This window comes from Chrysochloris asiatica, unplaced genomic scaffold (assembly GCF_000296735.1).
Source record: "Chrysochloris asiatica unplaced genomic scaffold, ChrAsi1.0 scaffold00060, whole genome shotgun sequence".
NCBI classification, from domain to species: domain Eukaryota; kingdom Metazoa; phylum Chordata; class Mammalia; order Afrosoricida; family Chrysochloridae; genus Chrysochloris; species Chrysochloris asiatica.
The window spans coordinates 7743950-7771239 of NW_006408578.1; the positions used below are offsets into that span (position 1 = coordinate 7743950).

Below are 27290 nucleotides of genomic sequence, written 5' to 3' on the forward strand. Positions count from 1 at the left end.
CTGTCTTTATCTTTGATTTTGGAGAGCCTGATTATTATATGTCTTATCTTTCATTTTTCAGGATGTTAGGAAAATTTTCTTCCAGAAGCTGTTCAACTATCTCCTCTGTGGACTTGTGTGATTGTTCCTGTTCTGGAATGCCAATAATTCTTAGTTATTCCTCTTCATGTTGTCCAACCTGAATCTTAGGCCTTCTTCAAACTTTTTTTTATCCTTTTTTGTGTTCTTCTTAGTAGTGTTGAGAGATTTATCTTGTAGCTCACTAGTTCTGGCTTCTATCTCTTCAGTTCTACTCCTTTGCCCTTTCTGTGTATTGTCCATTTCTGATAATTCTATTATTGATCGTTTGGACCTTTTTCTATAGATTTTGAATTGTTTCCAATGCTGTATCTATCTTATTTAATTGTTCCTGTAGCGTTTTCCTGACTTCTTCCTTATTTTTCTCAGCTCCATTATATAGCATTTTGATACATTTTATAATTATTTTTCTGAATTCCTTCTCCTGCATTTCCAAAGCCTGCCCATCTTCCAGTATGGAATGTAGATCTACTTCCAGCTCATTGCCTCGGTCACTTTATCTTGTTTCTGGACATGTGCAGATATGGTTATCTGCTTCTACTTATAAACAGTTCAGGGCCGGCTGTGACCATTTGGTTTTAATTGGAAACTGTCTCTTTAAATTTCAAGGAGATCTGTGTGCATGTGTAGTAGAACCTTCCGAGGGGGGGCTGGGGTGTCCACTAGCTCAGGCACCCCTATAGTCACCAGAATGGAGGTATGCAGACAACAAGGAACCAGTGAACAACTACCAAAAAAAAAAGACTGTCCACACCTTTATCTCTGTGGTCTGCCAGGCATCTGTGGCGGCTCCAATTCTTCCCTTGCTTGGTCTCACCCAAGATGGTGGCTCCTAGAGCAGCTGAGCGTCCCGGACTAGAAAGCAGTGGATTTCTTGCTTTTGTCACAAACTCCCCCAGCTGTAAGCCTTCCAACCTTCTAAATATTCCTTTATATGTGGTTCAGAGATCTGGGACCACCCCCTGAGCCTGCTTGGTCAGGTATTCTGTGTTGTTGCTGGTGGAGCTCTTTATTGCACTTAAACCGAATCCACCATTTTGTTTATTTCTCTTGTGAAGGCCATTTTGATGGTAACAACAGCCACACTGACGTGGTGTTAGAGGGTGATGAAACAGCTGACGTTGCAGAGGAGAGGGAGGAACCAGATGAGGATGCCATTTTCATCTATTTCAAAAATGAAGTTGAACGATCTGAAGATGTATCCTACTTTGGAAATACAACAAACTCACTTCAGCAGTTAGCCACCATTTTACCTCTGGGCTTGACTGATAAAGATACAGCAGATGAATTTCTGTCTGTGTTTCGGGAAGAACTTTGGAAGTTACAAAGAACTAAATGAATCTTTGTGTGACCCAGGAACACACAACCTGAGATACAGAGAGCAGGAGATTAGAGTGCCAAGTAAACATGGCAGCCACCACCATGGAAGAAATCAAGTCATTCATATTGTGCACATGCTGATGGGTATACACATCTTGCCAGAGCTCAGACATTATTGCTCCAATGATCCCCGCCCCCACTTGTGGGTGTTACTTCTGTTCCAGAACTTACGACTAAACTAAAATTCAAGGTACTGACCAAGAACATAGGCTACGATGACAATTCACAAGCCAGACACAAAGGCAGAGGTGGTAATGACCAGCTTCATAAATTGCACCTTATTATGCCATCAGTTGTGGCAGCTGATGAAAACACTTAGAGCCATGTATTGATAAGAGCCATGTATTGATGAAACAGCACATGCCAATGAAGCGAATCAAGCGTGGGTACAAGGCTGGTGCTTGGCCAACTCGCTGAGTGGCTTTGTGAGAGTTTGGATGTTCTAGAACAAAAAGTGGAGAGTGCCCTGGCTCCTCCTCATCACAGTGTTTTTATTCCTGCAGTCATTCTCACTGACTCATTTCCTCCGACAGTTTTGTTTTTTGTTTTCCTCCTATGGCTTGATAAGTCCTGGTGTGACACTGTAGGATAAGCAATGGACTACTAACCAGAAGTCCAGCAGTTCAAGCTTGCCAATCGCTTCTTGGGAACTGTATACAGGGTCGCTATGAATTGGAACTTGCTCATTGGCACTTAACAACATCACTTGATGAAAAGCATGAGCAATAGGGAATTATAGGCTTTAATGAGAGCAATAGGAGTCCTGCTGTGGCACCATAGGATAAGCACTCAACCTCAAGGTCGGTTTGAACCCCAAAGTCTGGGTTCAAACTCGTTAGCCATTCCTCAGAAACCCTATCCAGGGTCATTATGAGTTGGAACTGATTCGATGACACCTAACAACAGCAACAAAACTTGAAATTAAGAAAAGAAACAAAACAAAAAACCCACGCTTGTCAAATTAGTTTTGACTTATCAGATAATTTATACATGAGGATGTATACCATCAGTAAAGAGGCAGGACAATAAACCTGTGACGGTCTTGTAACTACTTCACAACCGAAGGGCATCACTAATGTCGAAAGAACAGAGATGGTCGCTTGTCAGTAATCCTTTGCGTGAGAACCGTCACAGAACACGGCACCATCAAGAGAGGAGTGGACCACTGCAAGCTGAGGCCTGAAAGAAACACAGACAAAAACAAGCCTTCTCAAATGGTGGCAGAAGTTGCTGCATTTCCTTACTGACCTTGGAATTGTAAACAGTTTGAAGATGTGGAACTGTAACCGCGGGAGCAGATGTGATCAGCTGTCCTTCGGGCTTGCTCTCATTAGACAGTTTACTTTGAACCAAAGGAAGAAGGGATACGTAGGATACCAAATGACCTATGGTTCCTGGAGCTGGAAAATATTTACCTATCAAGGGATCTAGAGGATGATACAGAGAATGTATCTCTCAGGAGACTTCAGCAACAATTGTTCAGCTATTGCAGGGGGCCTTTATGGGTTACCCCATGTTCCGAAACGTTTTCACACAATAAAGTTGCCTTGGACAAATAAATGACTTTTCTCATGCTTCTCCCCAGCTTACATCCTTCAGACTTCAGTGAGACATATCCATCTTACCTAACAAAATTTTAATATGACTAAATGGTTCAGCATGCATTCTGTAACTGAAAAGCTTTATACCAGCCAAATCTAACAAATATAAAACAATTCCATCATGAAAAGGTTAAAAATTACATTGATATCTTAAGGATATAGATTTCTCCTGTTGCTGCCACTACGCTGCTGCTATTCATTAGAATAATCGGTGTTGCTTCTGGTACTGGCTCGTTCCTTTAAACGCTTTAGATCTTGATGGAATAACCCTTAGAGGGATTGACTGCTACACTTTCCTTATGAAAATCTTTGGAAGCAGGGATTTGGGGACCTTCTGTAAACCTACAGGCTTTGTTTTGAGAGTTTCACACAAACACACAAATCACTGACATCAATTTTTTCTTTTTTCTTTTCTTTTAAGGAGCATCTAAAGACTATTGATGACGAAACCAATGCTTTTTTGGACTATATGTTTGGACCTCGAGGTGAGTGAGAACCTAATATGGAAGGAACACATGGAAGAATGCATTGAATTATAGAAAAGGCTTAGGAAATGTCTGATGAAAATAATATGGCACTTAGCAGTTCTAAATGTGGATTTCCTCACCTTTGATAATAGTACTTCTCCTGGAAGGTACAAAAGGCCCCTTATTGCTCCTGCTTAGCTTCTCCGCATGGAGTAAGGAACTTCTGTGGAGCAGGTAGCAGGTGGAATGAAATACAGTACCTCTGGTGTCTCTGGCTACTAAAGCCAGGTTGTAACTTTCCTTCTAAATTATTCTACATCTTTCTCTGCCTTCAGCTTTAACTTCTTCCTTCCCTTTTCTCTACCACTCATTCAGCCACCTTCCTGACAATCACAGTCATACATAGTATCACTGCCCTTACACATAAACAATGTCAAGGACTGTTCCGTTAATTTAGGAGCCGCTCAATCATTCTTTGATCACTAGTCCCTGAGTCTGAATCACTGGTGGCTCTTTAGAATAAGCACTGAACCTCAAATCAGCAGTTCAGAGGTTGGAGTCTACCAGTCGCTTCTCAGGAGAAAGATGAGGATTTCTTTTCCCATAAAGATTGACAGCCTCGAAAACCTACGCAGGATTGCTGTAAGTCAGAACTGACTTGATGGCACTTGAGTACTACAGTGACCTCCTACTTAGTCTCCTCTCTACAAATTATTTTTAAAGTGTCAGCCAAAATGGCATTTAAAGATCCAAAACATACTGTGTGGCACTCTACTGTAAAACACCGGTGCCTGTCTGATCAGAATGAAACTTCCTGTCATGGACACCCCTGTATCATCTAGTCCCATCCGGCTTCTCTACAGACCCACTCTCCACAGGGTTCTCTTCCTCCAAGGTGTGAAGGGACACATGTTCCTTGTGCTTGGATCCCCTCTAAATATCCCTCCCCCACCCACCCCACCCCACCCCACATGGTTACCACACTCTCATACTTCAGGTATCTTAAATGTTGCCTTCTGAGATGGGCTTTCATTGATAGCTAATCTGAAGTATTGTTCTGACTCATGACAACCCTGTAACCTTGTGGTTCGCAGTCCAGTGCTGATCCTACAGCGCCACACCAGGAGGTCCCTCATTATTCTTTGTTTGAGCCTGTTTATTTTCTTCTTATACCTTGTTGTTGCAGTATTGCTTTCCTGAGGCGAGGAGCCATGACTGTTTTGTTCACCATTCTATCCCAGTTCTGAGAACATGCTACAATTTGTCACAGTTGTACCCAGTCTCTTGGCCACCCCATGTTTGTTATTGTAGAATTGGGCGCCATATTTTCTGTGGCTTATTTGTTGGACATAGATTAGTAAGTCTTCAGAAGCACCTCTGGGTGAATTTGCACCTCCGCCAATTGATTAGAGATAACGTTAACCCTTTGTACAAGACAGGTACCCCAGGTGTCTGTTGTTGTTAAGTGCTATGGAGTTGGTTTCAATTTATAGCAACCCTGTATAGGGTTTCTGAGGCTTTTTAATCTTTTTGCGAGAGCAGAAAGCCTCAACTTTTCCCCTACGGAGCAGCTGCTTGGTCCAAACTTGACAACCTTGTGATTCATAATCCATGGCTTATCCTATGGCTCCACTGTGCTCCCAGGTGCCTACTAATGTTGTTAAGTGCCTTCAAGCCAGTTCCGACTCATAGTAACCCAGTATAGGGTTTCTAAGAAGCAGCTTATAAGTTTGAACATTTGTCCTTGTGGTTCAAACCAACCTTGCAGTCCAGTGCTTATGCTGCAGCACCACACTAGAAGTCTATAGGTGCCTACTTGCACCATGTAGTTTATAATAAATGAATAAATTCTAGACAGCATGTCTCATTTGAGCCTTGCTGGTTAACAGAACTAGAAAACCATATAATTCTCCTCAAGTTATTTCCTCAGGACTATCAATGTTGGGTGGAGAGTGAGGGTACTGATGTAGGGATCATTTAGAGCACTCCCCAGCTTCTATACAGGTTTCATATACTGCATTTTAAGAGTTATATATATAAATATATATGTGTGTGTATATATATATACATATATATACGTATATATATATATACACACACACATACATAAATGGTCGCGCTAATGGGCAGCAGCTGAATGATGTGCGAGAACTGCGCTGACCTGGTGGAGATGTTAAATGAAACTGAGAATATGGAGCGGCGGGGTGAGAGGTGTCTGGAGACCAGGTCGGCGGGGCGGGGGAGAGACGGGAGAGGGGCACTGCCTAGCAGGAAGAGACTGCAGCGGCCAGCCAGGCTGTCCTACTTACCCAGGAAACGAGGGCGCAGTCCCAGCCTAGCCACTGGATCATGGCTTTGAGGTGGAGTCGACCAAGTTAGAGACCCACAACCTCAGCCCAAAGCATCTCATTAAAACCCTGTCACTCCTGCTGTGCTACCTCCTCTTGACTGAGGCAAAGAACAAGGCTCCAGGAATTGATGGAATAAAAATTGAAATCTTTCAAGAAAGTGAGGCAGCACAGGAGGCACTCACTCATCTCTGCCAAGAAATTTGGAAGACAACTATCTGGCCGACTGATTGGAAGAGATCTATATTTGTGCCCATTCCAAAGAGAGGTGACCCAACAGAATGTGGAAATTATCACACCATCTCTTTGATATCTCAAGCGAGTAAAGTTTTGCTAAAGGTAATACAGAAACGGCTACAATCATACATTGAAAGAACTTCCAGACATTCGAGCTGGGTTCAGAAGAGGCCGTGGAACGAAGATATCATTGCAGATGTCCAATGGATCTTGGCTGAAAGCAGAGAATACCAGAAGGATGTTTACCTGTGCTTTATTGACTATGCAAAGGCTTTCAGTTGTGTGGATCATGACAAACTATGGACAACATTGAAAAGTATGAGTATTCCAGAACACTTAATTGTGCTCATGAGGAATCTGTACCTGGACCAAGAAGCAGTTGTTCGAACAGAGCATGGGAACACTGAATGTTTTAAAATTGGGAAGGTGTGCGACAAGGTTGTATTCTTTCACCATTCTTGGTCAATATGTATGCTGAGCAAATAATACAAGAAGCTGGGTTCTATGAAGAAAAACGTGGCATCAGGATTGGAGGAAGACTCATTAACAACCTGCGATATACTGATGATACAACCTTGCTTGCTGAAAGTGAAGAGGACTTGAAACATATTAAGAAAACTAAAATCCTCACCACTGGACCAGTAAACAGCATTCTTATCAATGGAGAAGAGATTGAAGTTGTCAAGGACTTCATTCTTCTTGGATCAACTATCAACACTCGCGGAAGCAGCTGTCAAGAGATCAGACGACGTATTGCATTGGGCAAATCTGCACAGGAACTTTTTAAAGTATTGAAGAGCAGAGATGTCAGCTTGAGGACTAAGGTGCGCCTGAGCCAAGCGATGGTATTTTCAATAGCCTCATATGGATGCGAAAGCTGGACAGTGAATAAGGAAGATCGTAGAAGAAATGATGCCTTTGAGTTGTGGTGTTGGAGAATACTGAAAGTGCCGTGGACTGCCGAAAGAACCAATAGGTCTGTTTTGGAAGAAGTACAAACAGAGTGCTCCTTGGAGGCTAAGATGGCTAGGCTTCGTCTCTCCTACTTTGGACACATTGTCCAGAGAGAACAGTCGCTGGAGAAGGATGTCATGCTGAGTAAGGTGGAGGGTCTGAGAAAAAAAGGAAGACCCCCAATGAGATGGATCAGCTAAGTGACATCATTGATGGCATCAAGTGTGGCAGTGGTAGTGAGGTTAGCCCAGGATCGGACATTGTTTCATTCTGCTGTGTATGGAGTCGCTATGAGTCGGTTCCGACTCAATGACACCTGACAATTTTAATATATACTGCTCAGTAAATGCAGAGGAGTCCTGGTGTGGCACTGTGGGTTAATGCACTAGACTGCAAGGTTGGGTTGAATGGCAAACTCACCTGCTGCTCCTCAGAAACCCTATACTGGGGTTGCTATGAGTCGGAACAGATCCACATCACTTCACAAAAACAACACAACAAAATGTAAAGAGGTTTTGTTTTTTGAAAATACTTTCACTTAGTTTATTTTTTTGCATTTTATCTCCATGTGATCCTGGAAAATGGACAGAGCCCTGTTATCTGTATGTTAGTTTTCCTGTAGCACTCTGTCTACCTGACAGTTCTCGTGGACTACAGAAAGACCTCTTAACTACCGTAGGCATGCCGTATGCAGGGAGGAACTGAAGTTTCTTTGTGAATATGGGTTTGCATTTGATACTTCAACTTGAGTGTTAAACAACAAAATCTCCAAGCCAAGTTCAAAGTGAACTTTGTTGTTACAGTAAGATCATAGGCAATCTGGAATTATACAGGTATGTTGTTGTTGTGTGCCGGGGAGTCAGTTGCGACTCATAGTGCCCCTGTAGAGGGTTTCCGAGGCTGTAAATCTTTACGGGAACAGAAAACTTAATCTTTCTCCCACAGAACAGCTGGTAGTTTCGAACTATTGACCTTGGCGATTCACAACCTGATTCGTAACCACTCCTCTACCCGAGTGTATGGGATCAATTAAAGATAAGATTGTAGTTGTTTACTCAGCTGGTCATTTTTTGTGGATGTTTCCTTGTAGCAAGTTGATGATAAAATGGACAAATGATCACCAAATCAGACTACCTGTTCAGTGACCGGTGTCCAGCATCTCAGCCACCAAAACCCTTCTCCCCTTGACTGGCAGGCCACCTAAGAGAACATCTATGTTGCTACTGTTAGTGCCATGGAGTCCATTCACACCATAGTAACCCTGTACATGATTTCAGAGGAGGGCTGGGGGTTTGAACTGCCGACCTTGGATTTAACAGTCCAGTGCTTATTCTACACTGCTATACCTGGTTTCCCCTCATATTTTCTGGTTTTACCAACATGATATTAGAACCATCAGACCTAGCATGGATCCAGAGCTAACAATTTACACATCCCAAAGATAATTTCTTTTATTACAAGTGTTTGCTCTAATTGCCTTGCCAATTGCAGTGAACATTTATAGGTCCACAAGAGAAAAGGGGAAACGTGAGGTGTTGTAATATGTTTTTGATTTAGTGTGCCAATTGTGATACGTATTTAAGAACTGTTCCACTCACCTCAGTCTGGATGTACTTAACTTGTGAGACAGGAGAAATAGAAGACCTAATTTCCTTCCTAAGGATATCTGGTAGTGTTTTTGTTGTTAAGTGCCATTGAGTCAATTCCGACCCAGTGTAGGGTTTCCAAGGAAGAGCTGGTGAGCTTCAACCACTGACTTTGCAGTCTGACGTATTAACCCACAGCGCTACACCAGGAGGTTATGAACTGCGCTGTGAACCTCAAAGTCAGCAGTTTGAAACTACCAGCTGTCCCGTGGGAGAAAGTGGAGGCTTTTTGCTCCTGTAAAGATTTACAGCCTTGGAAACCCTGTATAGGGTCGCTATGAGTCAGAACCGACTACACGGCACATCACCACCAACACCAAGCTCCCTCCTGGAGCACGTACTCTACTTGAGGTGATACAATTAACACATGGGAAACCGCTGGAAGCATTTAAACCATGTGTTTGTGTGAGTTTCCTAGGGCTGCTCTCACAGAACCACAAACGGAGTGGCTGAAAACCACAGAAATTTTTTTCACCTTGAATATGCTTCATGCCTCTCTCCTAACTTCTGGTGGTTGCTGGTAATTCTTGGCTTCTCCTGGCTTATAGAAGAGACATTCTAATTCAGCATTCTAGAACTCTCTGTGTCCCTGTACCCACAACACCCATTCTTATGAGGATAGCCGTCATTGGACTGGCACCTCACCTTAGGATAACCACATCTCAACTTGAGTACCTCTGCAAAGACCCTAATTCCAAACAAGGTCACATTCACAGGTACTGGAGTTAGGACTTCAATCTGTGTTCTGGGGCACAGTTCAACCAACAACTGTATCAGAATAACAGGAGTTTAAGTTATACCATGTTATTGAACTTTGTTTTCCATGGCCCAGTGCTTCTTAAATGTAAACTGGGAATAAAGTTATTGTTGTTAAGTGCTATAGAGTTGATGCTCACTCATCAGGACCCTGGATAGGGTTTCCAAGGAGTGGCTGGTGGGTTTGAACTGCCACCTTGCAGTCCAGTGCATTTTTCTGCAGTGTCACATTAGGACTCCAGAGGGCATAGTATCATCTATAGACTAGGGTAGCTTTGAGAACTAAATATGTAATGTGTGTAAAAGGCTTTAGAAGAGTTCCTGGTGTAATCACATGAGTCATCATACATGAAGCATAAAAGGATCATTTTTAGATTACTAAAGTTGCAGTTTTGAGAGAGTAGAAACAGACTCCTGGGCATTAAAGTGTGAGTGAGATGGACATCGGAGTTGGATATAGAAAGCGGCATTTATTTATGACACATGCAGGTCATGATGAGCAAGTAGTATGAACAGTACAATCTGTGAGTCACAGGAATGAAGAGACTTCCTTTCTCGCCTTTTTCAGCTCAGTAACAACTAGAAGAAATTTAAAAATTGAACACTTAGAACTGGAGAAGATACTTGTGCCTGGGTAGGTGGACCAAGAAAATGGACTGAAACTGTGGGAGAGCCAAAGACACCAAGACAAGGGCGTCACAGCAACTGCTGATTATCGTTAAGTTCCATCATCGATTTGGTTTTGACTCAAAGTAACCCTGTATAGGGTTCCTGAGGAGCAGCTGCTGGGTTTAAACTGTGGACATTGCAGGTGGCAGTCCAGTGCTTATCTTACACAGCATCACCAGAACTGAGTTAGAGTAAATACACATTTAAGAACTATTGCTTCCCTTCCTTGTTTTCTTTTTGCTATTAGTGTTCCAGTTAAGTGATTAGCTCCATGAAACCTTCCTTAATAACCCCATCACGCCCCTACACACACATACACACTGCTGCTTCTTCCTCTGAACTCTAGTAACCCAATTAAGTTTACTTAAGGATTTATCTTATTTTTGCCCAAATAAAACATGTGACAGTATTTCACAAATGGAACACAATTGTTTCTCAAGGTTTTTGCTGTGTGTTTCTTTGCAGATTCTCGTGTCAGAGGATGGTTCATGTTGGACTCTTACCTGCCTACCTTTTTTCTGACTGTCATATACCTGCTTTCAATATGGTTGGGTACCAAATACATGAAGAACAGACCTGCTCTTTCTCTCAGGGGTACCCTCACCTTATATAACCTTGGAATCACACTTCTCTCTGTATATATGCTGGTAGAGGTAAGTGTTTCTGTAGCCAAAGCTACAGCTGGGTAATTGAGCAATTTCTAGGAGCATCTGAATGTAAGGTGACTAAGGACTGCTAACCCACACAATCGGCAGTTCAAATCCACCAGCCACTCGTGGGAAACCTTATAGGAACAGACTCCATAGCACTCAAAAGAACTGTTTCAGTGTTTGATCTCATTCCTTCAGGAAGTCCTGGGAGGCCTAATCTCAAACTTGAATTTTCTCCTCTCCAGTCAGGCGGGGTTTTTTTTTCAGTCATTATCTTCCATTGTAATTTGTAGTAAAAATTTAGATCTGGGGGCCTTTAAATATCTTGTACAATTTTCTCTTTTTCATAAATTATCACAATGAGCCTTAGAAATAGAGACTAGACAGCTATTTATAAACAATTTTTAAACCGACTTGAATATCAGATGCCATTAGTTTGACTAAAATGGGGTATCAAAAAATTTGCAGAAAAATTAAATTGAGAGAGAATGGTATTTTTCCACAAACTTTTGAAGCCCCCTTACATACATCTCCTCATCTTTGAACCACTGTGGTAGCGTCCTAGTGGTTCCTCACTCAGGACTGACCTCAGGAGGCCTGAGGGGCATCCCAGCTCAGCTCTAGCTGCCCACGAGACCTCACACACTGCCCATTCCTTTGTAAGGCAGGCACCAAGCCCAATTTTATAAGAGAAAGAACAAGTAATGATTGTTCTGCCTAGAAAACAAAGGCTACTGCCATACAAGGAAAAATCTAAGCATCTTAAATGAGCTTTGTCTTGCCAAAAAAGAAAATGAGGATAAATAAGCCACAAAGGGAACAAAAGCATGATTAGATCTGTTAAGGAGAAAATGAGGATAGAATTATTCATGTTTGTTGTTAAGTGCCACAGAGTCTATTCTGACCCATAGGGACCCTGTATAGATTTCGAGGAGCACCTGGTGGGTTTGAACTGTTGACCGACCATGCAGTTCTATCTGACCTTGTGACCTTGTAGTCCACTGCGTCAATCGGCAGCGCCACACCAGGACCAGACATAAATGTCTGCTATTGGCACACAAGTATAAACTGCATTCCATTGTTGTTGTTGTTAGGTTCCACCAAGTCAGTACCGACTCATAGCAACCCTATGCACAACAGATCGAAACACTGCCCAGTTCTGGGCCAACCTCACTATTGTTGCCACGCTTGAGCCCACTGATGCTGCCACTTGGCCAATCCAGTCTGCTGAGGGTCTTCCTCTTTTTCTCTGACCCTCCACCTTACCAAACATGGTATCCATCTCCAGTGACTGGTCCCTCCTGACAATATGTCCAAAGTGTGAGTGATGAAGTTTGGCCATCCTGGCCTCCAAGGGGCACTCTGGCTGCACTTCTTCCAACACAGATTTGTTTGTTTTTTGGCAGTCCGTGGTACTTTCAGTATTCTTCTCCTGGATCATAACTCAATATCATCAATTCTTCTGTGGTCTTCCTTATTCACTGTCCAGCTTTTGCATGCATATGAGGTTACTGAAAATACCATGGTTTGGGTCAGGCGTACCTTAGCCCTCCAGCTGAAATGTTTTCTCTTTAACAATTTGAAAAGGTGTTAGTGCAGCAGATTTGCCTAGTGCAATATGTCATTTTATTTCTTGACTGCTACTTCTTGAGTGTTGATAGTTCATCTAGAAGAATGAAGTCCTTGACTACTTGAATCTTGTCTCCATTGAAATGAAGGTTTCTTGGTCCAGTACTGAGGATTTTTGTTTTCTTTACATTGAGATGCAATCAATACCGAAGGATGTGCTCATGATCTTCCTCAGTAAGTATTTTAAGTCCTCTTCACTTTCAGTGAGCAAGGCTGTATCATCTGCATATCACAGGTTGAATGAGTCTTCCTCCAATCCTTATGCCACGTTTTGCTTCATATAACCCAGCTTCTCGGATTATTTGCTAAGCATACAGGTTGAATAAGTATGGTGAAAGAATACAACTCTGTCGCCCAGCTTGTGTAATTTTAAACCATTCAGTGTTCCCTTGTTCTGAATGAACAACTGCCTCTTGGTCCAGGTACAGATGAGCACAATCAAGTGTTCTGGAATACTCTTATCTCGCAATATTGTCCATAGCTTGTCATGATCCACTCAATTGAAAGCCTTTGCATAGTCAATAAAGCAAAGGTAAACAAACATCTTTCTTGTATCTTCTGCTTTCAGTCAAGATCCATCTGATGACAGCAATGATATCCCTCGTTCCACGTCCTCTCCTGAATCCAACTTGAACCTCTGGAAGTTGTTGGTCAATGTATGGTTGCAGCTGTTTCTGTGTTACCTTTAGTAAAACTTTACTCACATGGGATATCAAATATACTGTCCGATGACTTCCAAATTCCATTGGGTCTCCTCTTTTTGGCAGGCATCCATATTTGTGTACATTTCAATCAGTTGGCCAGATTGCTGTCTTCCAACAATTGGAGTGCCTCCAGTGCTGTCAAACTTTGTTGAACAATTTCAGTTTGTATTCCGTTAATTTCTGGTGCCTTGTTCTTTGCCAATTCCTACAATGTACCTTGGATTTCTTCCTTTCAGTGTCTATTCTGACATCCATTTTGATCTGTTCCTTCCTTGTCTTCATAATTTTTCCTCTCTTCCTATATGATGTTCTTGATATCATCCCACAACTCTTCTGGTCTTCAGTCTTTAGTGTCTATTGCATAAAATCTGTTATTCAGATGATAAATTCTGGTAGGATATGTTCAAAGTCTTATTTTGGCTCTTGTGAAGTTGTTTTAATTTTCTTCAGCTTCAGTTTGAATTCACATGAGCAATTGATGGTCTTTTACAGTCTCCCCTGGCGTTGTTTTAGCTGGTGATATAGAGGTTTTCTACCATCTCTTTTCACACATGTAGTCAATTTGATCCCTGTGTATTTCATCTGGTGAGGTCCATGTGTATAGTCATCTTTTATGTTGTTTAAAAAAGGTATTTCAAATGAAGTCATTGGCCTTGCAGAATTCTATAATGCGATCTTCCAGCATCTTTTCTATCACCAAGGCCATATTTTCCAATTACTGATCCTTCCTCTTTGTTTCCAAACTTTATATTCAAATTACCAGTGCTTATTAATATATCTTGATTGCATGTTTAATCAATTTCAGACTGGAGAAGTTGGTAGAAATCTTCAATTTCATTCTCAATGGCTTTAGTAGTTGGTGCATAAATTTGAATAATAGTGGAATTAACTAGTCTTCCCTATAGGTACATGGATATTATCCTATCACAGACAGCTTTGTACCTCATGACTGATCAGGATATATTCTCTCTCAATGGATTCAACAACATTCCTCTTCAATTTGTCATTCGTGACATAGTAAACCACGTGATGGTCAGATTCAAAATGGCCAACACCAGTCCATTTCAGCTCACTAATGCCTAGGTTTTTTATATTAATGTGTTCATTTTTTAACAATTTCCAATATTCCTAGATTCATACTTCGTACATTCCACGTTCTGATTATTAATGGATGTTTACAGGTGTTTCTTTTCATTTTGAGTTGTGCCCCACCAGTAAATGAAGGCCCTGAGGGTTTTATTCCATTCTCATCATCACGAACGTTCAACTCTACTTTGAGGAGGCAGCTCTTACCAGTCACATTTTGAGTGCTTTCCAACGTGAGGGGCTCATTTTCTGTCACTATATCTGACAAAGTTTTCAGGGACTAAATATTTTGAAGTAGTTTTCCTCTCCTTCTTCCTAGTCTGTCTTCGTCTGCATGAGCTTTGTCACATGAGCTCATCTGAAACCTGTCCCCCATGGGTGACCCTGCTGGTATTTAAAATACCTGTGGCATAGCTTCCAGAATCACAGCAACTCACAAGCCACCACAGTATGACACACTGACAGATGACTGGTGGAAACTGCCTTCCGAATGGACTTGAATTGTAGGATAAATCATTGCCTTAAATGTGGGTGCTCACACTCAGAATTTGTTCTGTGAGTATAATAATGACCACTAGAAATGAATGGGATAAGACGCTTATCATAGCACTGTAGACATTATTTGGAGTTTGGGGTCAGGAAAGACAGGCTGACATCCCTTATTTATTTGTCCCTAGAGGAAAATTTTTATTTTAAGTTCTTTACTCCTTTCTAAGTCAGCTTGCAAGATGATAGTAGTCAGCAGGTTTCTGTGAGCTGTTTTCAGATGTCTTGTCTACATCACAAGGGCCAGTCTACAGTGTAACTACATCAGCCGCTCATACCCAGCTGGGCGGCACTTAACAACATTAATTAATACCCATCTCTCACTGATCTGTTATGATTTATTATGCAGTGCCATCGAGTGAGTTCTGACTCTCAGCAACCCCGTATAGGGTTTCCAAGGTGCAGCTGCTGGGTTTGAACTGCTGACCTTCTGGTTCGAAGTCCAGTGCAGACCCTACAGCGCCAAACCAGGAGTCCCACTGCTCTGTATGTTTACTTTTTACCTTTATACATCTAATGGCAGAAAACCTTCTGGTTTTCTATATTTGACTTTGTTTTCTTGAACTGCCCTTTGAAATTTTTGTTAAGCTCTTTTGCTTCCTCATTTATTCCATTAGCTTAACTTCTCTGTGCTCAAGAGCAAGTTTCAGAATCTCCTTTGATACCCGTTTTGGTTTTCCCTTTTTTTGAGCCTTTTAATAAATAACCTTTTCCTTTCTTCATGTATGATGTTATTGATATCATCTCATAACTCTTCTGATCATTGGTGTCTAATGCATCAAATCTGTTCATGAGATGTTGTCTAAATTCAGGTGGCATATGTTTAAAGTCATATTTTGGCTCTTGTGGACTTGTTTAATTTTCTGTAGCTTCATTCTGAACTTTATGAGCAATTGGTCTGTTCCACTGTCAACCCCAGTTTTGGCGATGATACTGAGCTTCTCCATTGTCTCGTCCCACAGATGTAGTCAATTTGATTCCTGTGTATTACAACTATTGAGTTCTACGTGTATAGTCACCTTTTAAGTATTTGAAAAATGGCAGTTGCAATGAAGAATTCATTGGTCTTGCAAAATTTTCACATGGGTTCTACATCATTTATATCCCCAAGGCCATATTCCCAAGGCCATATTTTCGAACCGCCAATCCTTTTTTGTCTCCAACTTTTGCATTGCAATCACCAGTAGTTATCAATGCATCTTGATTGTTTGATCAATTTCAGACTAAAGAACTGGATAGAATTCAATTTTATCCTCACTGGTTTTAATATTTGGTGTGTACAACATTTGAATAATAGTGATATTAACTAGTTTTCCTTGTAGGCCTGTGGATATTATTCTGTTACAACACTGTAATTCAAGATAGATCTTAACATCATCCTTAAAGCTTAACTCCAACCATATCATTAAGGTAAACTCTACTTTGACTAAGGCACTCATCTTTCAGAACTATATGTGACAATGTTTCACAGCCAGATCTATAAGGTGTCAGTACCTAACCATTCAGAAGTGGTTTGCCTCTCCTTCTTCCTAGTCTGGAAGCTCTGCTAAAACCTGTCCACCACGAGTGACCCTGCTGATACTTAAAATACCGGTGGCATAGCTTCCTACCATCACAGCAAGACACAAACCACCACAGTATGACAAACAGATCAGTGGTGGGATTGCTTAGTCACCAAGTAACAAATGCAGTGAAGGAATATGGTTTAAGAACCTTTCTGAGCTCTCATTTTCTATCTGTAAAATGACAATTAATACCAATTTCATGAAGTTGAGATAATCAAATAAGATAAATACTTATATACCATGAGAGCTTTCAAAACGTTTGTGGAAAAATTCCATTCTCTTTTTGTGGAAAAATTCCATTCTCTTTTAATTCCACATGTTATTTCTGTGCATTTATTTACATTGAATTAATTATATACTGTACTTAATTAAACATTGTTGTTATTTGGTGCTGTCAATTTGGACACATAACAAACTCGTATAAGGCTTCTGAGAAGCAGCTGCTGGGTTTGAAATGCTGATCTTGTGGATTGCAGTCCAGTGCTGATTCTACAGTGCTACACCAGAACTAGATAACTCCTTATATTATTTTGTTACTCAAAAGACTGTGAAAGATTAGAAATAAAATGTACTACTTTAGAATAACTGTTCATTTCATTTCAGACCCAATAGTTAGGTCCGTTGGTGTATATGTTTGAGGACCAGATTAAATTCAAGGAAGGCTCTATCCAATCCTTAAATACATGTCAGTCAGAAATATGGGAAATTCCGTTTGTGTCTACCTTTCTGTGCTGATGTTTTCTGTTCTTGTTTCTTGGGCAGCTCATTCTTTCCAGTTGGGAAGGAGGCTACAACTTACAGTGCCAAGATCTCACCAGTGCAGGGAAAGCTGATATCCGGGTGAGTCGTTAACAGCAAACTGATAACTGGTTCTGAGAAGAAAAAAAAAAAGGCTTTCTTGTCCTTCAAGATGCGAGCATGGGGCTGGGATTAGATAAGAAAAAGGTCCTGCTCTGGTAGCAATGTTTGGTAACACAGCTGGGTTTTCCACATGCCCACCTGTAGGAGCTGACTGCATAACCCATGATACACATGATCCACACAGTGGATGCCTCTGTAGAGTGGAATGAGGGGATCCCCACAAGAGCTAGAGTGCCATCAAGTCGGTACCGACTCATAGCAAGCTTATGCTCTGCAGAACAAAACACTGCCCGATCCTGGGCCAACCTCACTATCATAGCATCAAGTACATATATAATATGCTAATGCTAATATAATACCAATCCAAAACAACATAAACCACTGCCCTAAAGTCAATTCCAACTCATAGCAACCCTGTATAGGTTTTCCATGGCTGTGAATCGTAACAGGAACAGAATGCCTCATCTTTCTACCTTGGAGAGATGGGTGGATTTGAATTGTTGACCTTGAAGATAGCACTCCAGTGCTTATCCTACAGTGCCACCAGAGCTCCTTAATGTAATACCATTGGAATTAGAAATACCATTGGAATTAATATTAAAAACATAGATGTAATCATACCAATTAAAAATAAGGAAGTTAAAATGAAACCCACTAATCAAAACTTGAAATGAGAAATATTAGGATTACCTTTATTTGTTCTTTTGAAAAAAATTAAAAAACTAAGCACTGCCAGTAGTAGATTCTAAGTCATAGAGACCCTACAGAGCCGAGGAGAGCTGACCTGCCAGGTCCCCAAAGCTGTGATCTTTATGGAGGAGACTGTAACATACTATTTCTGCTAAATGGCTGGGGCAGTTGAACCACCCACCTTTCCATTAACTGCCAAGCATTTAAACCCCTGCCCCACCAGGGTTCCTTGATCTGACTGCTAGTTACAGGAAATGTGTGAAGCAAGTTAAATGAAGCTACAAAGAAATCCTCATCCAGATCCAGAATCCTTGAAATATAACTGGTCAGCGAGGGAACGGTTCTGAAGAAGGACCATAGGACGTAAACAGATGCCCAGTGGACCTTGAATATGGCCTGGATTATTGTTATGTGCCACTGAGTGGATTCTGACCCATAGTGACCCTGTATAGGGTTTCCAAGGAGCAGCTGGGGAGCTTGAACCACTGACTTTGCAGTCTGACACATTAGCCAACAGCACTACACCATTGTTATTGGAATATTTAATGAATCATTCTATTAGGCAAAATTACGGCATTTTAGCTATAATAAAACAACCACCAGAAACGTTTCCCTGAATGAGATAAATGTTTACATGTGAAATCATGATACCTTGGATTAGTTTGCAGTATTTGGCACTCCCCTCCTCTTAAAGAAAACAAAACGGAGTAGGAAATAGAATTCATGGTTCATTATTTTTGAAGTTCAGACATGGATACAACAGGGTTTCAGATAGGTGAAGTTTAAAATTTTCTAAAATTAAAAAGCATGTGTTAGTGCTAACAGAGATGTTAGAAGATATATATATAAATTTTTAAAAGCTGTTATATATAGCATTCTCCATATCAAACTGTGGCACAATTGGTTAGTGTGTTTGACAGTTAATATCAAGGTTGCTGGTTCAAGCTCACCTAGAGACAGTCTTTTCTCTGGCGCTCTGATACGGGGCACTGTAGGATAAGCACTGGACTGCTTGCTAACTGCAAGGTCAGCAGTTCAGACTCAACCAGCTTACTCCTTGGAAACGCTGTACAGGGTTGGTGTGAGTCTGAACCAACTCAATAGCACTTAACAATGACAACAATGTGTGTATAATGCATGATCACAAACTGTCACACTGGAGTTATACCTTGAGTTTTCTAGAGAAGCAAAATCAATGAAACACTGTGGGTTAATGCGCTGGAATGCAAAGTTGGTGTGAGCCACAACTTCAGCGGTTCAAGCTCACTGGCTGCTCCTTGGAAACACTATACAGCATCACTATGGGTTGGAACCTACTGAATGGTACTTAAAAACACAACATGTATATATAAAGAGAAGTTTACTATAAAAGAAACAGCTTATAAATGTAGGACTCCTGTGTATCTATTATATTTGGAGCAGGCCACACCCCCAAGGAAGCATCCCTTCAGTTGGTTGGCAATCATCATAGAGCTAACTATGCCTGTATTAGGTTTCATCACCAACCTGGTCTAGTTAAGTTGACACAGAACCCTAACCATTATAGGTTACCATACAGTTCTCTAAAGATCATTGTGATTATTATTTTTTGAAGGTTAATTATTGCATCAAACACTGATGGCTATTTCTTATCACACCTTATGATTTTCTGCTTGGGAGACAGACAACAGAGTATGATTGATATTCAATGTCTCCAAAAGGATAAGGGCCTTGGGAGGGAAATGTTAGTAAAGACAGAGAACAGTAATGGTCTCTAGCTGAGGGCCGGGCACTGAGCAGACGTGAAGGAGGGAGCCTCTCTACTCTGTGCTGTGGCACTGACCATGGAGGCGCAGGTCAAGTAATTTGGGAACACACATGAAGATGCAGTTGATTCAGCCCGAAAAAGGAAAGGAGCCAGTTAGGTGAATTTGCAGTGAAAAGGGTGTAAAAGGATGACTGAGAATACAGTTTGCGAATTAGGACGAAGCTGCACACAGAAGAAAATAGGCCATCTCACGGGACACTTACTGGTGTGTGTGCTGGGAGGAGGATGGTGCATACGTCAACAAGCACGCATGACCTTGAACTATCCTGTAGTCAAACAGTTGCGGAGGGTGTTTGAGAAAAGCAGCTCAGCCTTGGTCCTAGTGGTGTAGATAGCAGGGAGCAAGGGTGGCACTCAGATTGCTGAGGGGTGGGGCACATGGAACGTACTCATTTACTCCTTTTTTCCCCCTTTTCAAAACTCTCATAGGTAGCCAAAGTGTTATGGTGGTACTACTTCTCCAAATTAATAGAGTTCCTGGACACAATTTTCTTTGTTTTGCGGAAAAAAAACAGTCAGATTACTTTTCTCCACGTGTATCACCATGCCTCTATGTTTAACATCTGGTGGTGTGTTCTGAACTGGATACCTTGTGGACAAAGTAAGTGACCTGTGGCTTTTTCAGTCTGTATTGGATCTCATGTGGGGATGATGAGAGTGAGGGGAATATGAGAGAACCAATCATCAAGTACTTACTTGCCAAGGGTTACTTTCTAGTCCCAGATACTGGTGATATCTGAGCGTTACACGGAATTAAGAAATACATTTTTCTCCGTGCGCTGAAGGTCATGTGGTCAGATGCAGCGAACACACATGCCAAGAGACCTCCTGCACCAGGAGTGGTCAGGGCTGCTGTGTTAGTAGGAGGCCTTCCATGCATGGTCAGCACGCTCCCTAGCAGAGATTGGGTCACTTCAATTTTTAGGGGCTCTGACATTTAATACTGAAAAATTAAGGTTACAGCTCCATGTGTTACACTTTCTTTTGTCTTTTTACTAGAAAAGTACAATAAGAAAAATATCACAACCAAATGTACTAATTTATATGTAAATACTTTGTGAGAAACAGAAATTTCATTAGTTGGTATTTACCTTGGCTCTGTGTGATGCACTCAGATGGCTTTTCTGTTGGTTAAATTCTGTCTTACAAACAGCTGTTGACTCACCACACTGTACTTCACAATCCACTCAGCTGTCAGGCACAACCTAGAGTTGAGAAACCAGAGAAAGCAGTGTTTTCCTTTGGATGTATGTTTTGTATCCAAGAATTGAAGAATATTCTGAATTTAAAATGTTCTTACAAGTCAAAACAGGTAAAACTGCAGTCAGCAAGAGTCTGTCCTAGGCGTGCGTATCCTGTAGAGATGAGACAAAGGCTCTGAGGATATTTATATTGCGAAGGTTCAGTTAGAGGCCAGGATGTGAAGAAGGACATCAATCCGGAGGGAAGAGGGCATAAAGATGCTACGTGTGACACTGTATAATAAGCGCTGGACTGTGAACTACAAGGTTGGTGGCTGAAACCCACCAGCTGCTCCTTGGAAACCCTATACAGGGTCGCTATGAGTTGGAACCAGCTCGATTGTACTTAACAAGAGAAATATCACCAGTATTGTTCTACTTTGTAATCTCACACTGTATTTGTGTTTCCCTATCAGTTAAGGTACTTAAACTATTTATTCCAGCCAGTATCTGTTGAGCACTTAACAACATGCATGATTTTGTACCTTTCATTTTGTAGTCATTTATTTGCATTGATCTCTCCTGATATCTAACTCAAGAATAGAAAACCAAGCTAGAGAATTATGATTAACTAGTATATATGTAAAGTGCTTTTTAGTTTATTTGCTGTAGTATTTATACTGGCTCAGTTTTCTCCTGCCACAGCCTTCGGAGGTAGTTGTTAATATCCTAGCCATTTTACAGATGGGAATGATTAAAATTCACAAAGTTCATGTGTCCAAGGTGTCCTGGCTGTAGCCATCTGGATGCCAAACGAACACTTTGTGCTGCCCACTGTAGTGTGTACACATTGTATTGAGTTCCCATCTCTTACATCTCAGGTCTTGAAGCTAAATCCTCTGACCCTTAGTTGATCCAGCATGGGACATAGCCCAATCTCCATGGTATCCTCAAACCCGATTCACCTGCATTGGCAATAATCACAGTAGAGTCATTTGCAGGGGACAGGGCATAGTTTAGCACAGCAAGTATCCTAACACTGCTTTTCAGATATCTTTCTCATTCAAGTAAATTGGGTGGGCCGACCACTAGGGAAGGCCTCACTGACCAGTTCTCCTCACTCCCAACCTTACGCCATCTTGTTTGGCCTCCAGTCTCTCTCAGCTTCCCCAGTATCTCCTGTTCCTAGGACCCTTTCAGACAGAAATAATTATGAAGAATGGCATTTCTTTGTCTCTTTAGCAGCCTGTCTTTCAACTATGAAAATAAACAGTCCCCACTTTCTAGACGACTAGTAATTTTCATACTGTTCTTTCATAGGTTTCTTTGGACCAACACTAAACAGCTTTATCCACATTCTTATGTATTCCTACTATGGACTCTCTGTGTTTCCATCTATGCACAAGTATCTTTGGTGGAAGAGATACCTCACACAGGCTCAACTGGTATGTTAAACGCTCTTTCATTCTGTCCTTTTCCAGGTGGGAGCTCAAGTATTCTCAAGGGAAGGGGGAGGGGAGCCAAAGCCTCAGTCTTCTTAGGAATCAGAGTTTCTCTGTGTGAGGAGTCTACCTTTTCCCTCCATAACCTGGTGTGTTAAAGACAGTGTCCTCTGTGCATGCCATTTGCTTATAATAAAAAGTGCCTCGTTTTGGAAAGGAGATGCATGCATACCTTTTTAAGTGCTGCTTTTGCATCAGGGAGTTAATAGTGGGCAGTTCCATGCAATGTCATAGAGCAACACATCAAGTCTGCCTGAAATGGAAAGTAAAGAGCTTTTATTGAGAGGGAAGGCAATTGCAAATTGGGAATCACAACAAGGTCTAGAGGATTCTGAACCAACAGATGCAAGGAGCCAGGAGTCCAGAGAGTTTGGGTAAGAAAACACAAGGAGCAGCAGTGAAAATTCTGTGATTGCTTGACATTTAGGTAGTGATTACAATATTGGGTGAAGGTACATCTGGACTGATAGGAAATTATAGACATTTCTAAAATTAAAACTGGTGTGGGTGAATAATTTACTGAGCAAATTAGTTTATTTTGTCTCATGCCACTACAATACGGGGGGAAAAATTTACTTCTTTTGGTAACAAAGTAATCATTAATTTGGGTACATCTGGCCAAATTAATCATGAGAGCCTTCTTGTATGACTATAGGGAGGACACGGTAGTTCTAAAATTTATCCTGAGTAAGCCCTTGTTCTGAGAAACATTTGATCTGGCTTTCCTGAGCTGGGTGTTGCTTCATCAAGCAACATCCATCCCATTGTTCTCTGAAATTGTGTACCCAGTAATTATCTCAGGGCACAGTGGAGAGCTACAGAAGGGCAGGCTGCATTCTCAATGCAGCAGTTACTTTACATTGCAAATGGAGTTGTGCCCTCAGATCTTTGCTCACATCAGGACCTGAGTTAATTTAGGGTGCTACCACTCAATACTTACTAGTAGAATTTCAAGTAAGTTGTCTGTGTAGCATAGCAGGGTGCCTTCAGTGTTTTATTCCTGCATTTTAGGGAGCAATCGTAGTTGATCTCTCAGTTATTAGAAAGGTTCTTTCTTCCTGGTTGCATAGCCCCTCTCAGTGCCGCTCTTGGCCCCTCACAGGTCCAGTTCCTTCTCACCATCACTCACACCATGAGCGCTGTTGTCAGACCCTGCGGCTTCCCATTCGGGTGTCTCATCTTCCAGTCTTCCTACATGCTCACCTTAGTGGTCCTGTTCTTGAATTTTTATGTCCAGGTAAGTGAAGTATAAATACTCATTGGGCACACATGACACACTGTTTACTTCCATCTTCTATATTTGTGTAATGTTACTGATTGTAAAATGCCCTCAAATCAGCTGTGACACATGGCATGCTTAGATTGTAATACAACAAAATGCTGCCCAGTCTGGCACCACCTTTAGCTTATGATAAATGCAGTTACTGAGGTTCAGGCACAAAGTCATAAGTGAAACAACATGCATTCCTAACTCCTATCCCCATGTTCACCTCCTTGAAAGATGCCCTATGTTAATCATTTAGCAAGCATTCTAGTAAACAGTTTTCAACGTAGGGTCAAACATCATTTTTCATTTCCATCATTCAACCAGACCCTAACATTCTAAAAGTTTTCTTAGCTCTGTCTTACTCTAGACAGTGTTTAAATTTATGTGAATGGAGGAAAAAACATGGGCTTCATGAACTTAGTATAAGTTCTTTTTCCCACAGAAGCTACTGGGTGATATTGTAGGCAACACAGTTTACTCGGAAAAAATTCCTTTCAGACAGACTAGTGTGGGAAAAGGGAGCTCTGGTAGCGTAGTGGTTACGAACTGGGCTGCGAACCACAAGGTCAGCAGTTCGAAACTACTGGCTGTTCCGCCTGAGAAAGATGAGGCTTTCTGCTCTCGTTAACACAGGGTCGGAACCGACTCGATGGCACTTAACAAGAGCAAGTGTGGGAAAGGTCACATTTTACTTTTTATCAAGTGTGTCACCTTGATTTAATTGAGATTCAATGAAGAGAATTTCAAAATGCAATCTTAAAGCAACTCTCCCTTGCACAAGAGCTGATCAAAGTAGCAAATCGAGCGGTCCTCCTGTGTTTGTAGATTGGAAACAGGACTCTAAAACAATAAGTACTTCTTGATATTTTTTTTTCCCTCTGGTTCGTGGGAACTTAACTTTTTTGGCAACTTCCCAGTTCTTGTAGTTCTGAAATTGGGCTGGCTAGGCGTTGTCTTTTATAATAGATAACAGTTTTTTTCTAGTGAAATACCCACCAATGGAAACAAAACCACGAGAAGTGTTAGGGGAGTCATTGTTGGTGTTGATTTAGTGTTAAAACTTGAAGAGAAGCATATAGGCAGAACCCCTAAACAGTTGTTATTGCTAAGCGCAGTCAAGTTAGTTCTGACCCATACATAGCAACCCGGTACGGAGGTTCCAAGGGGGGACTGGTTATCTTGAACCACCACCCTTGTGGTTCAAACTCACTTTGTAGTCCAGTGCATTAACCCACAGTGGAAGTCCATAAAGAGAAGAGGAGGGAGAAATTGAGCTCATCCACTGGCTAATCTTAATGTGATTAGCTGCCTCCAGGCCCACGCTCTCTAAGATCAATTGACAAAGGGTGAGTTGAGGCCTGGCTGCTGTTTGGTCCTCCACCCATCTGAAGCCATGAAATGAGGAAGTAGTGAGGTCCACAATTTCCAGTAGCTGGGACACTCGTTAGAGCACTTCTGGCAGTCTAAGGCAGCTTGAGTGGGCCTCTTTGATTTAAGGTTTTTCTTACCAACAGTACCTCATGTTGAATAAGAACAAGTTTGTTTGGTTTTTGGTTTTGTGGATAAGTGCCATCGAGTTGATTCCGACTCATACTGACCTTGCATAGGATTTCTGAGGAGTGGCTAGTGAGCTTGAACCGCTGACCTTGAGCTTTACAAATAATACCTTAACACTCAATCTTTATCCTTACCAAGTACCCCCTAGTGCAGGTTAATTCGAATGCTAACACAAATCTGAGCCTAGGTGACGAGGGTAAATAAAAACCACCTTTCCTTGCACCATGTATGCACTTGTCTTGGGTTGTATCCTGTTTTTATCTTTAGAGTTTTGAAAATCATATTGCAACATTAGATTCTTACTAAAAATCTATTCTCATTTTTCTTCAAAATGTATACCTCCAACAGACATACCGGAAAAAGCCAATGAAGAAAGTTGTAGAAGACCTACCTGCAGGGAAAGAAGTTAAAAACGGTATTTCCAAAGCCTACTTCTCCACACTGAATGGAGTGATGGCCAAGAAAGCACAGTAGACACAGGGGAATGGGGACTGCTTAGCGAACAGACTGACTGAGCCACCTGTGTTAAAGCAAAGACTGAACTGAACATTATACATGTTTTATCATAAACTAATTTCTTTTGTCTTTATAAATCATTTGTACCCTGAATGCATTCATATATTGCTATTAGGTTAACATAATGCTTCAGTCAGCACTGAGGTGATGCATCTCACAACTGGTGCCGCTCCTCCCCTCCTCTCCCCAGGAACTTTCCCATCCAATGCCTTAGACACAGACCAAGCAGGAACATAGAGCTCTTTCATTTTGTTCCCCCCTCCATGGCAAGTCTTCAAATAAAGAGAGTTTTGTTCCGATTAAAATGTTTACACCAAAATGTCAAATGACCTTCTAAAAATACAGGGTACGTTCTAATCTATATTTGCCAGTGCATAAAGTACTCAGTACATCTGTTGTTCCTTTAGGAGTCAACCCCAGAAGCTATTAAAAGGGGATCGTAAATGGAAGACAGAAAAATCTAGCAAAACTCAACTCTCTCTCTTAACCCAGGGTTAGTCAAATCCCCTCATCCTCTTGTCAAATCCTTAGAACTCAGGGGCTTTGGAGAGGAATAGTGCCTCGATATTAATGTTATTTCTTCAATTAGTCCTACTTCCTTCCAAAAGCAGTGTTTCCATCTGTTGCCCATAACCTTTCAGACTAGGGCTGGGAGTCTGGTGGTCTGCCCCTCAGTATGTGTATGCAGTGGGAATACTTGTAAGTCAGAAGGAACAGCGAACAGCTATGGGGCAAATGGACGTTGCTTTGTCAAGTATTTCTTGTGAATGCTACCTGCGCTAGCTCTTTGCAGAGTGTGTAAGTTAACGCGAAGAAAAAGGTGAAGTACTTGGAGAATGTTCTACCTTGGAGGTGCGGGCAGGTAACAAGCCATGACGAAAAGTACCAACTTGGCAAACCCAGCCCAATCAGTCCCTTTTCAGGTGCTGCCGTCGCTACTGAGAACTGAGCACAAAGTCAGGGGACCGTGTTCGTGACCTGTCCTGCCTCCCTGAGTGTTGGACTATTATTTACTATATTTACTATATTAAGAATGGAAACAGTCTTTTCTGAAGATTTGACGAAGACTCACTTACACCCCGTAAAATGAGACTTACTGCCTGTGACGTTTGATCTCCTTTCCCAACTATGTTATCAACTTGTGTTTGGGTTTAAGGCAGACATCAGACATCAAACATGGAGTACCAGCAAAGCTTTTCCCTTTGTCCCAAATACATTGCTGTCTATTTGAGATGCCTTTCTTGGCATCTTTTTCTGAGCTGTAATTTAATATTTTCCAATTAAAAAAGCATTGTACAGACTTCGACCTTTAAATTCCTGTAAACTACACTTTGCCAATGACTTACTCTCACTATAGTCGGGAATGAGGTAGAAGTAGCCCCTTCTCTAGTTCACCCATTTATGTTGACTAGATGGCCTCCTGGGTCCTAATGCGCACGTACTCTTGTATTTCTTCTCTTAAATTTCCTAAAACTGGCTGGCTCTGACGAGGCTAATGCTTAATCAGCATGTCCATCATTTTATAGCTGGAGTCAATGCACTCTCCTCTCCCAGCAATTCATTTCAAAACAAGGGCTAGCCTCAAATATGGTT

General features: G+C 41.5%; 1 protein-coding gene across 1 annotated transcript in view; it reads left to right on the forward strand.

The window, feature by feature from the left end:
* ELOVL2 (ELOVL fatty acid elongase 2) overlaps window positions 1-25655 on the forward strand; it is a 48023-nt gene extending 22368 nt beyond the window's left edge. Inside the window, exons 2-9 of the mRNA XM_006864122.1 lie at window positions 1137-1276; window positions 3481-3544; window positions 10602-10789; window positions 17079-17156; window positions 20104-20275; window positions 22176-22300; window positions 23460-23594; window positions 25530-25655. Coding sequence (XP_006864184.1) covers window positions 1137-1276; window positions 3481-3544; window positions 10602-10789; window positions 17079-17156; window positions 20104-20275; window positions 22176-22300; window positions 23460-23594; window positions 25530-25655 — 1028 coding nt within the window. The remainder of the gene's footprint in view (window positions 1-1136; window positions 1277-3480; window positions 3545-10601; window positions 10790-17078; window positions 17157-20103; window positions 20276-22175; window positions 22301-23459; window positions 23595-25529) is intronic.
* The last annotated feature ends 1635 nt before the right edge of the window (window positions 25656-27290 follow it).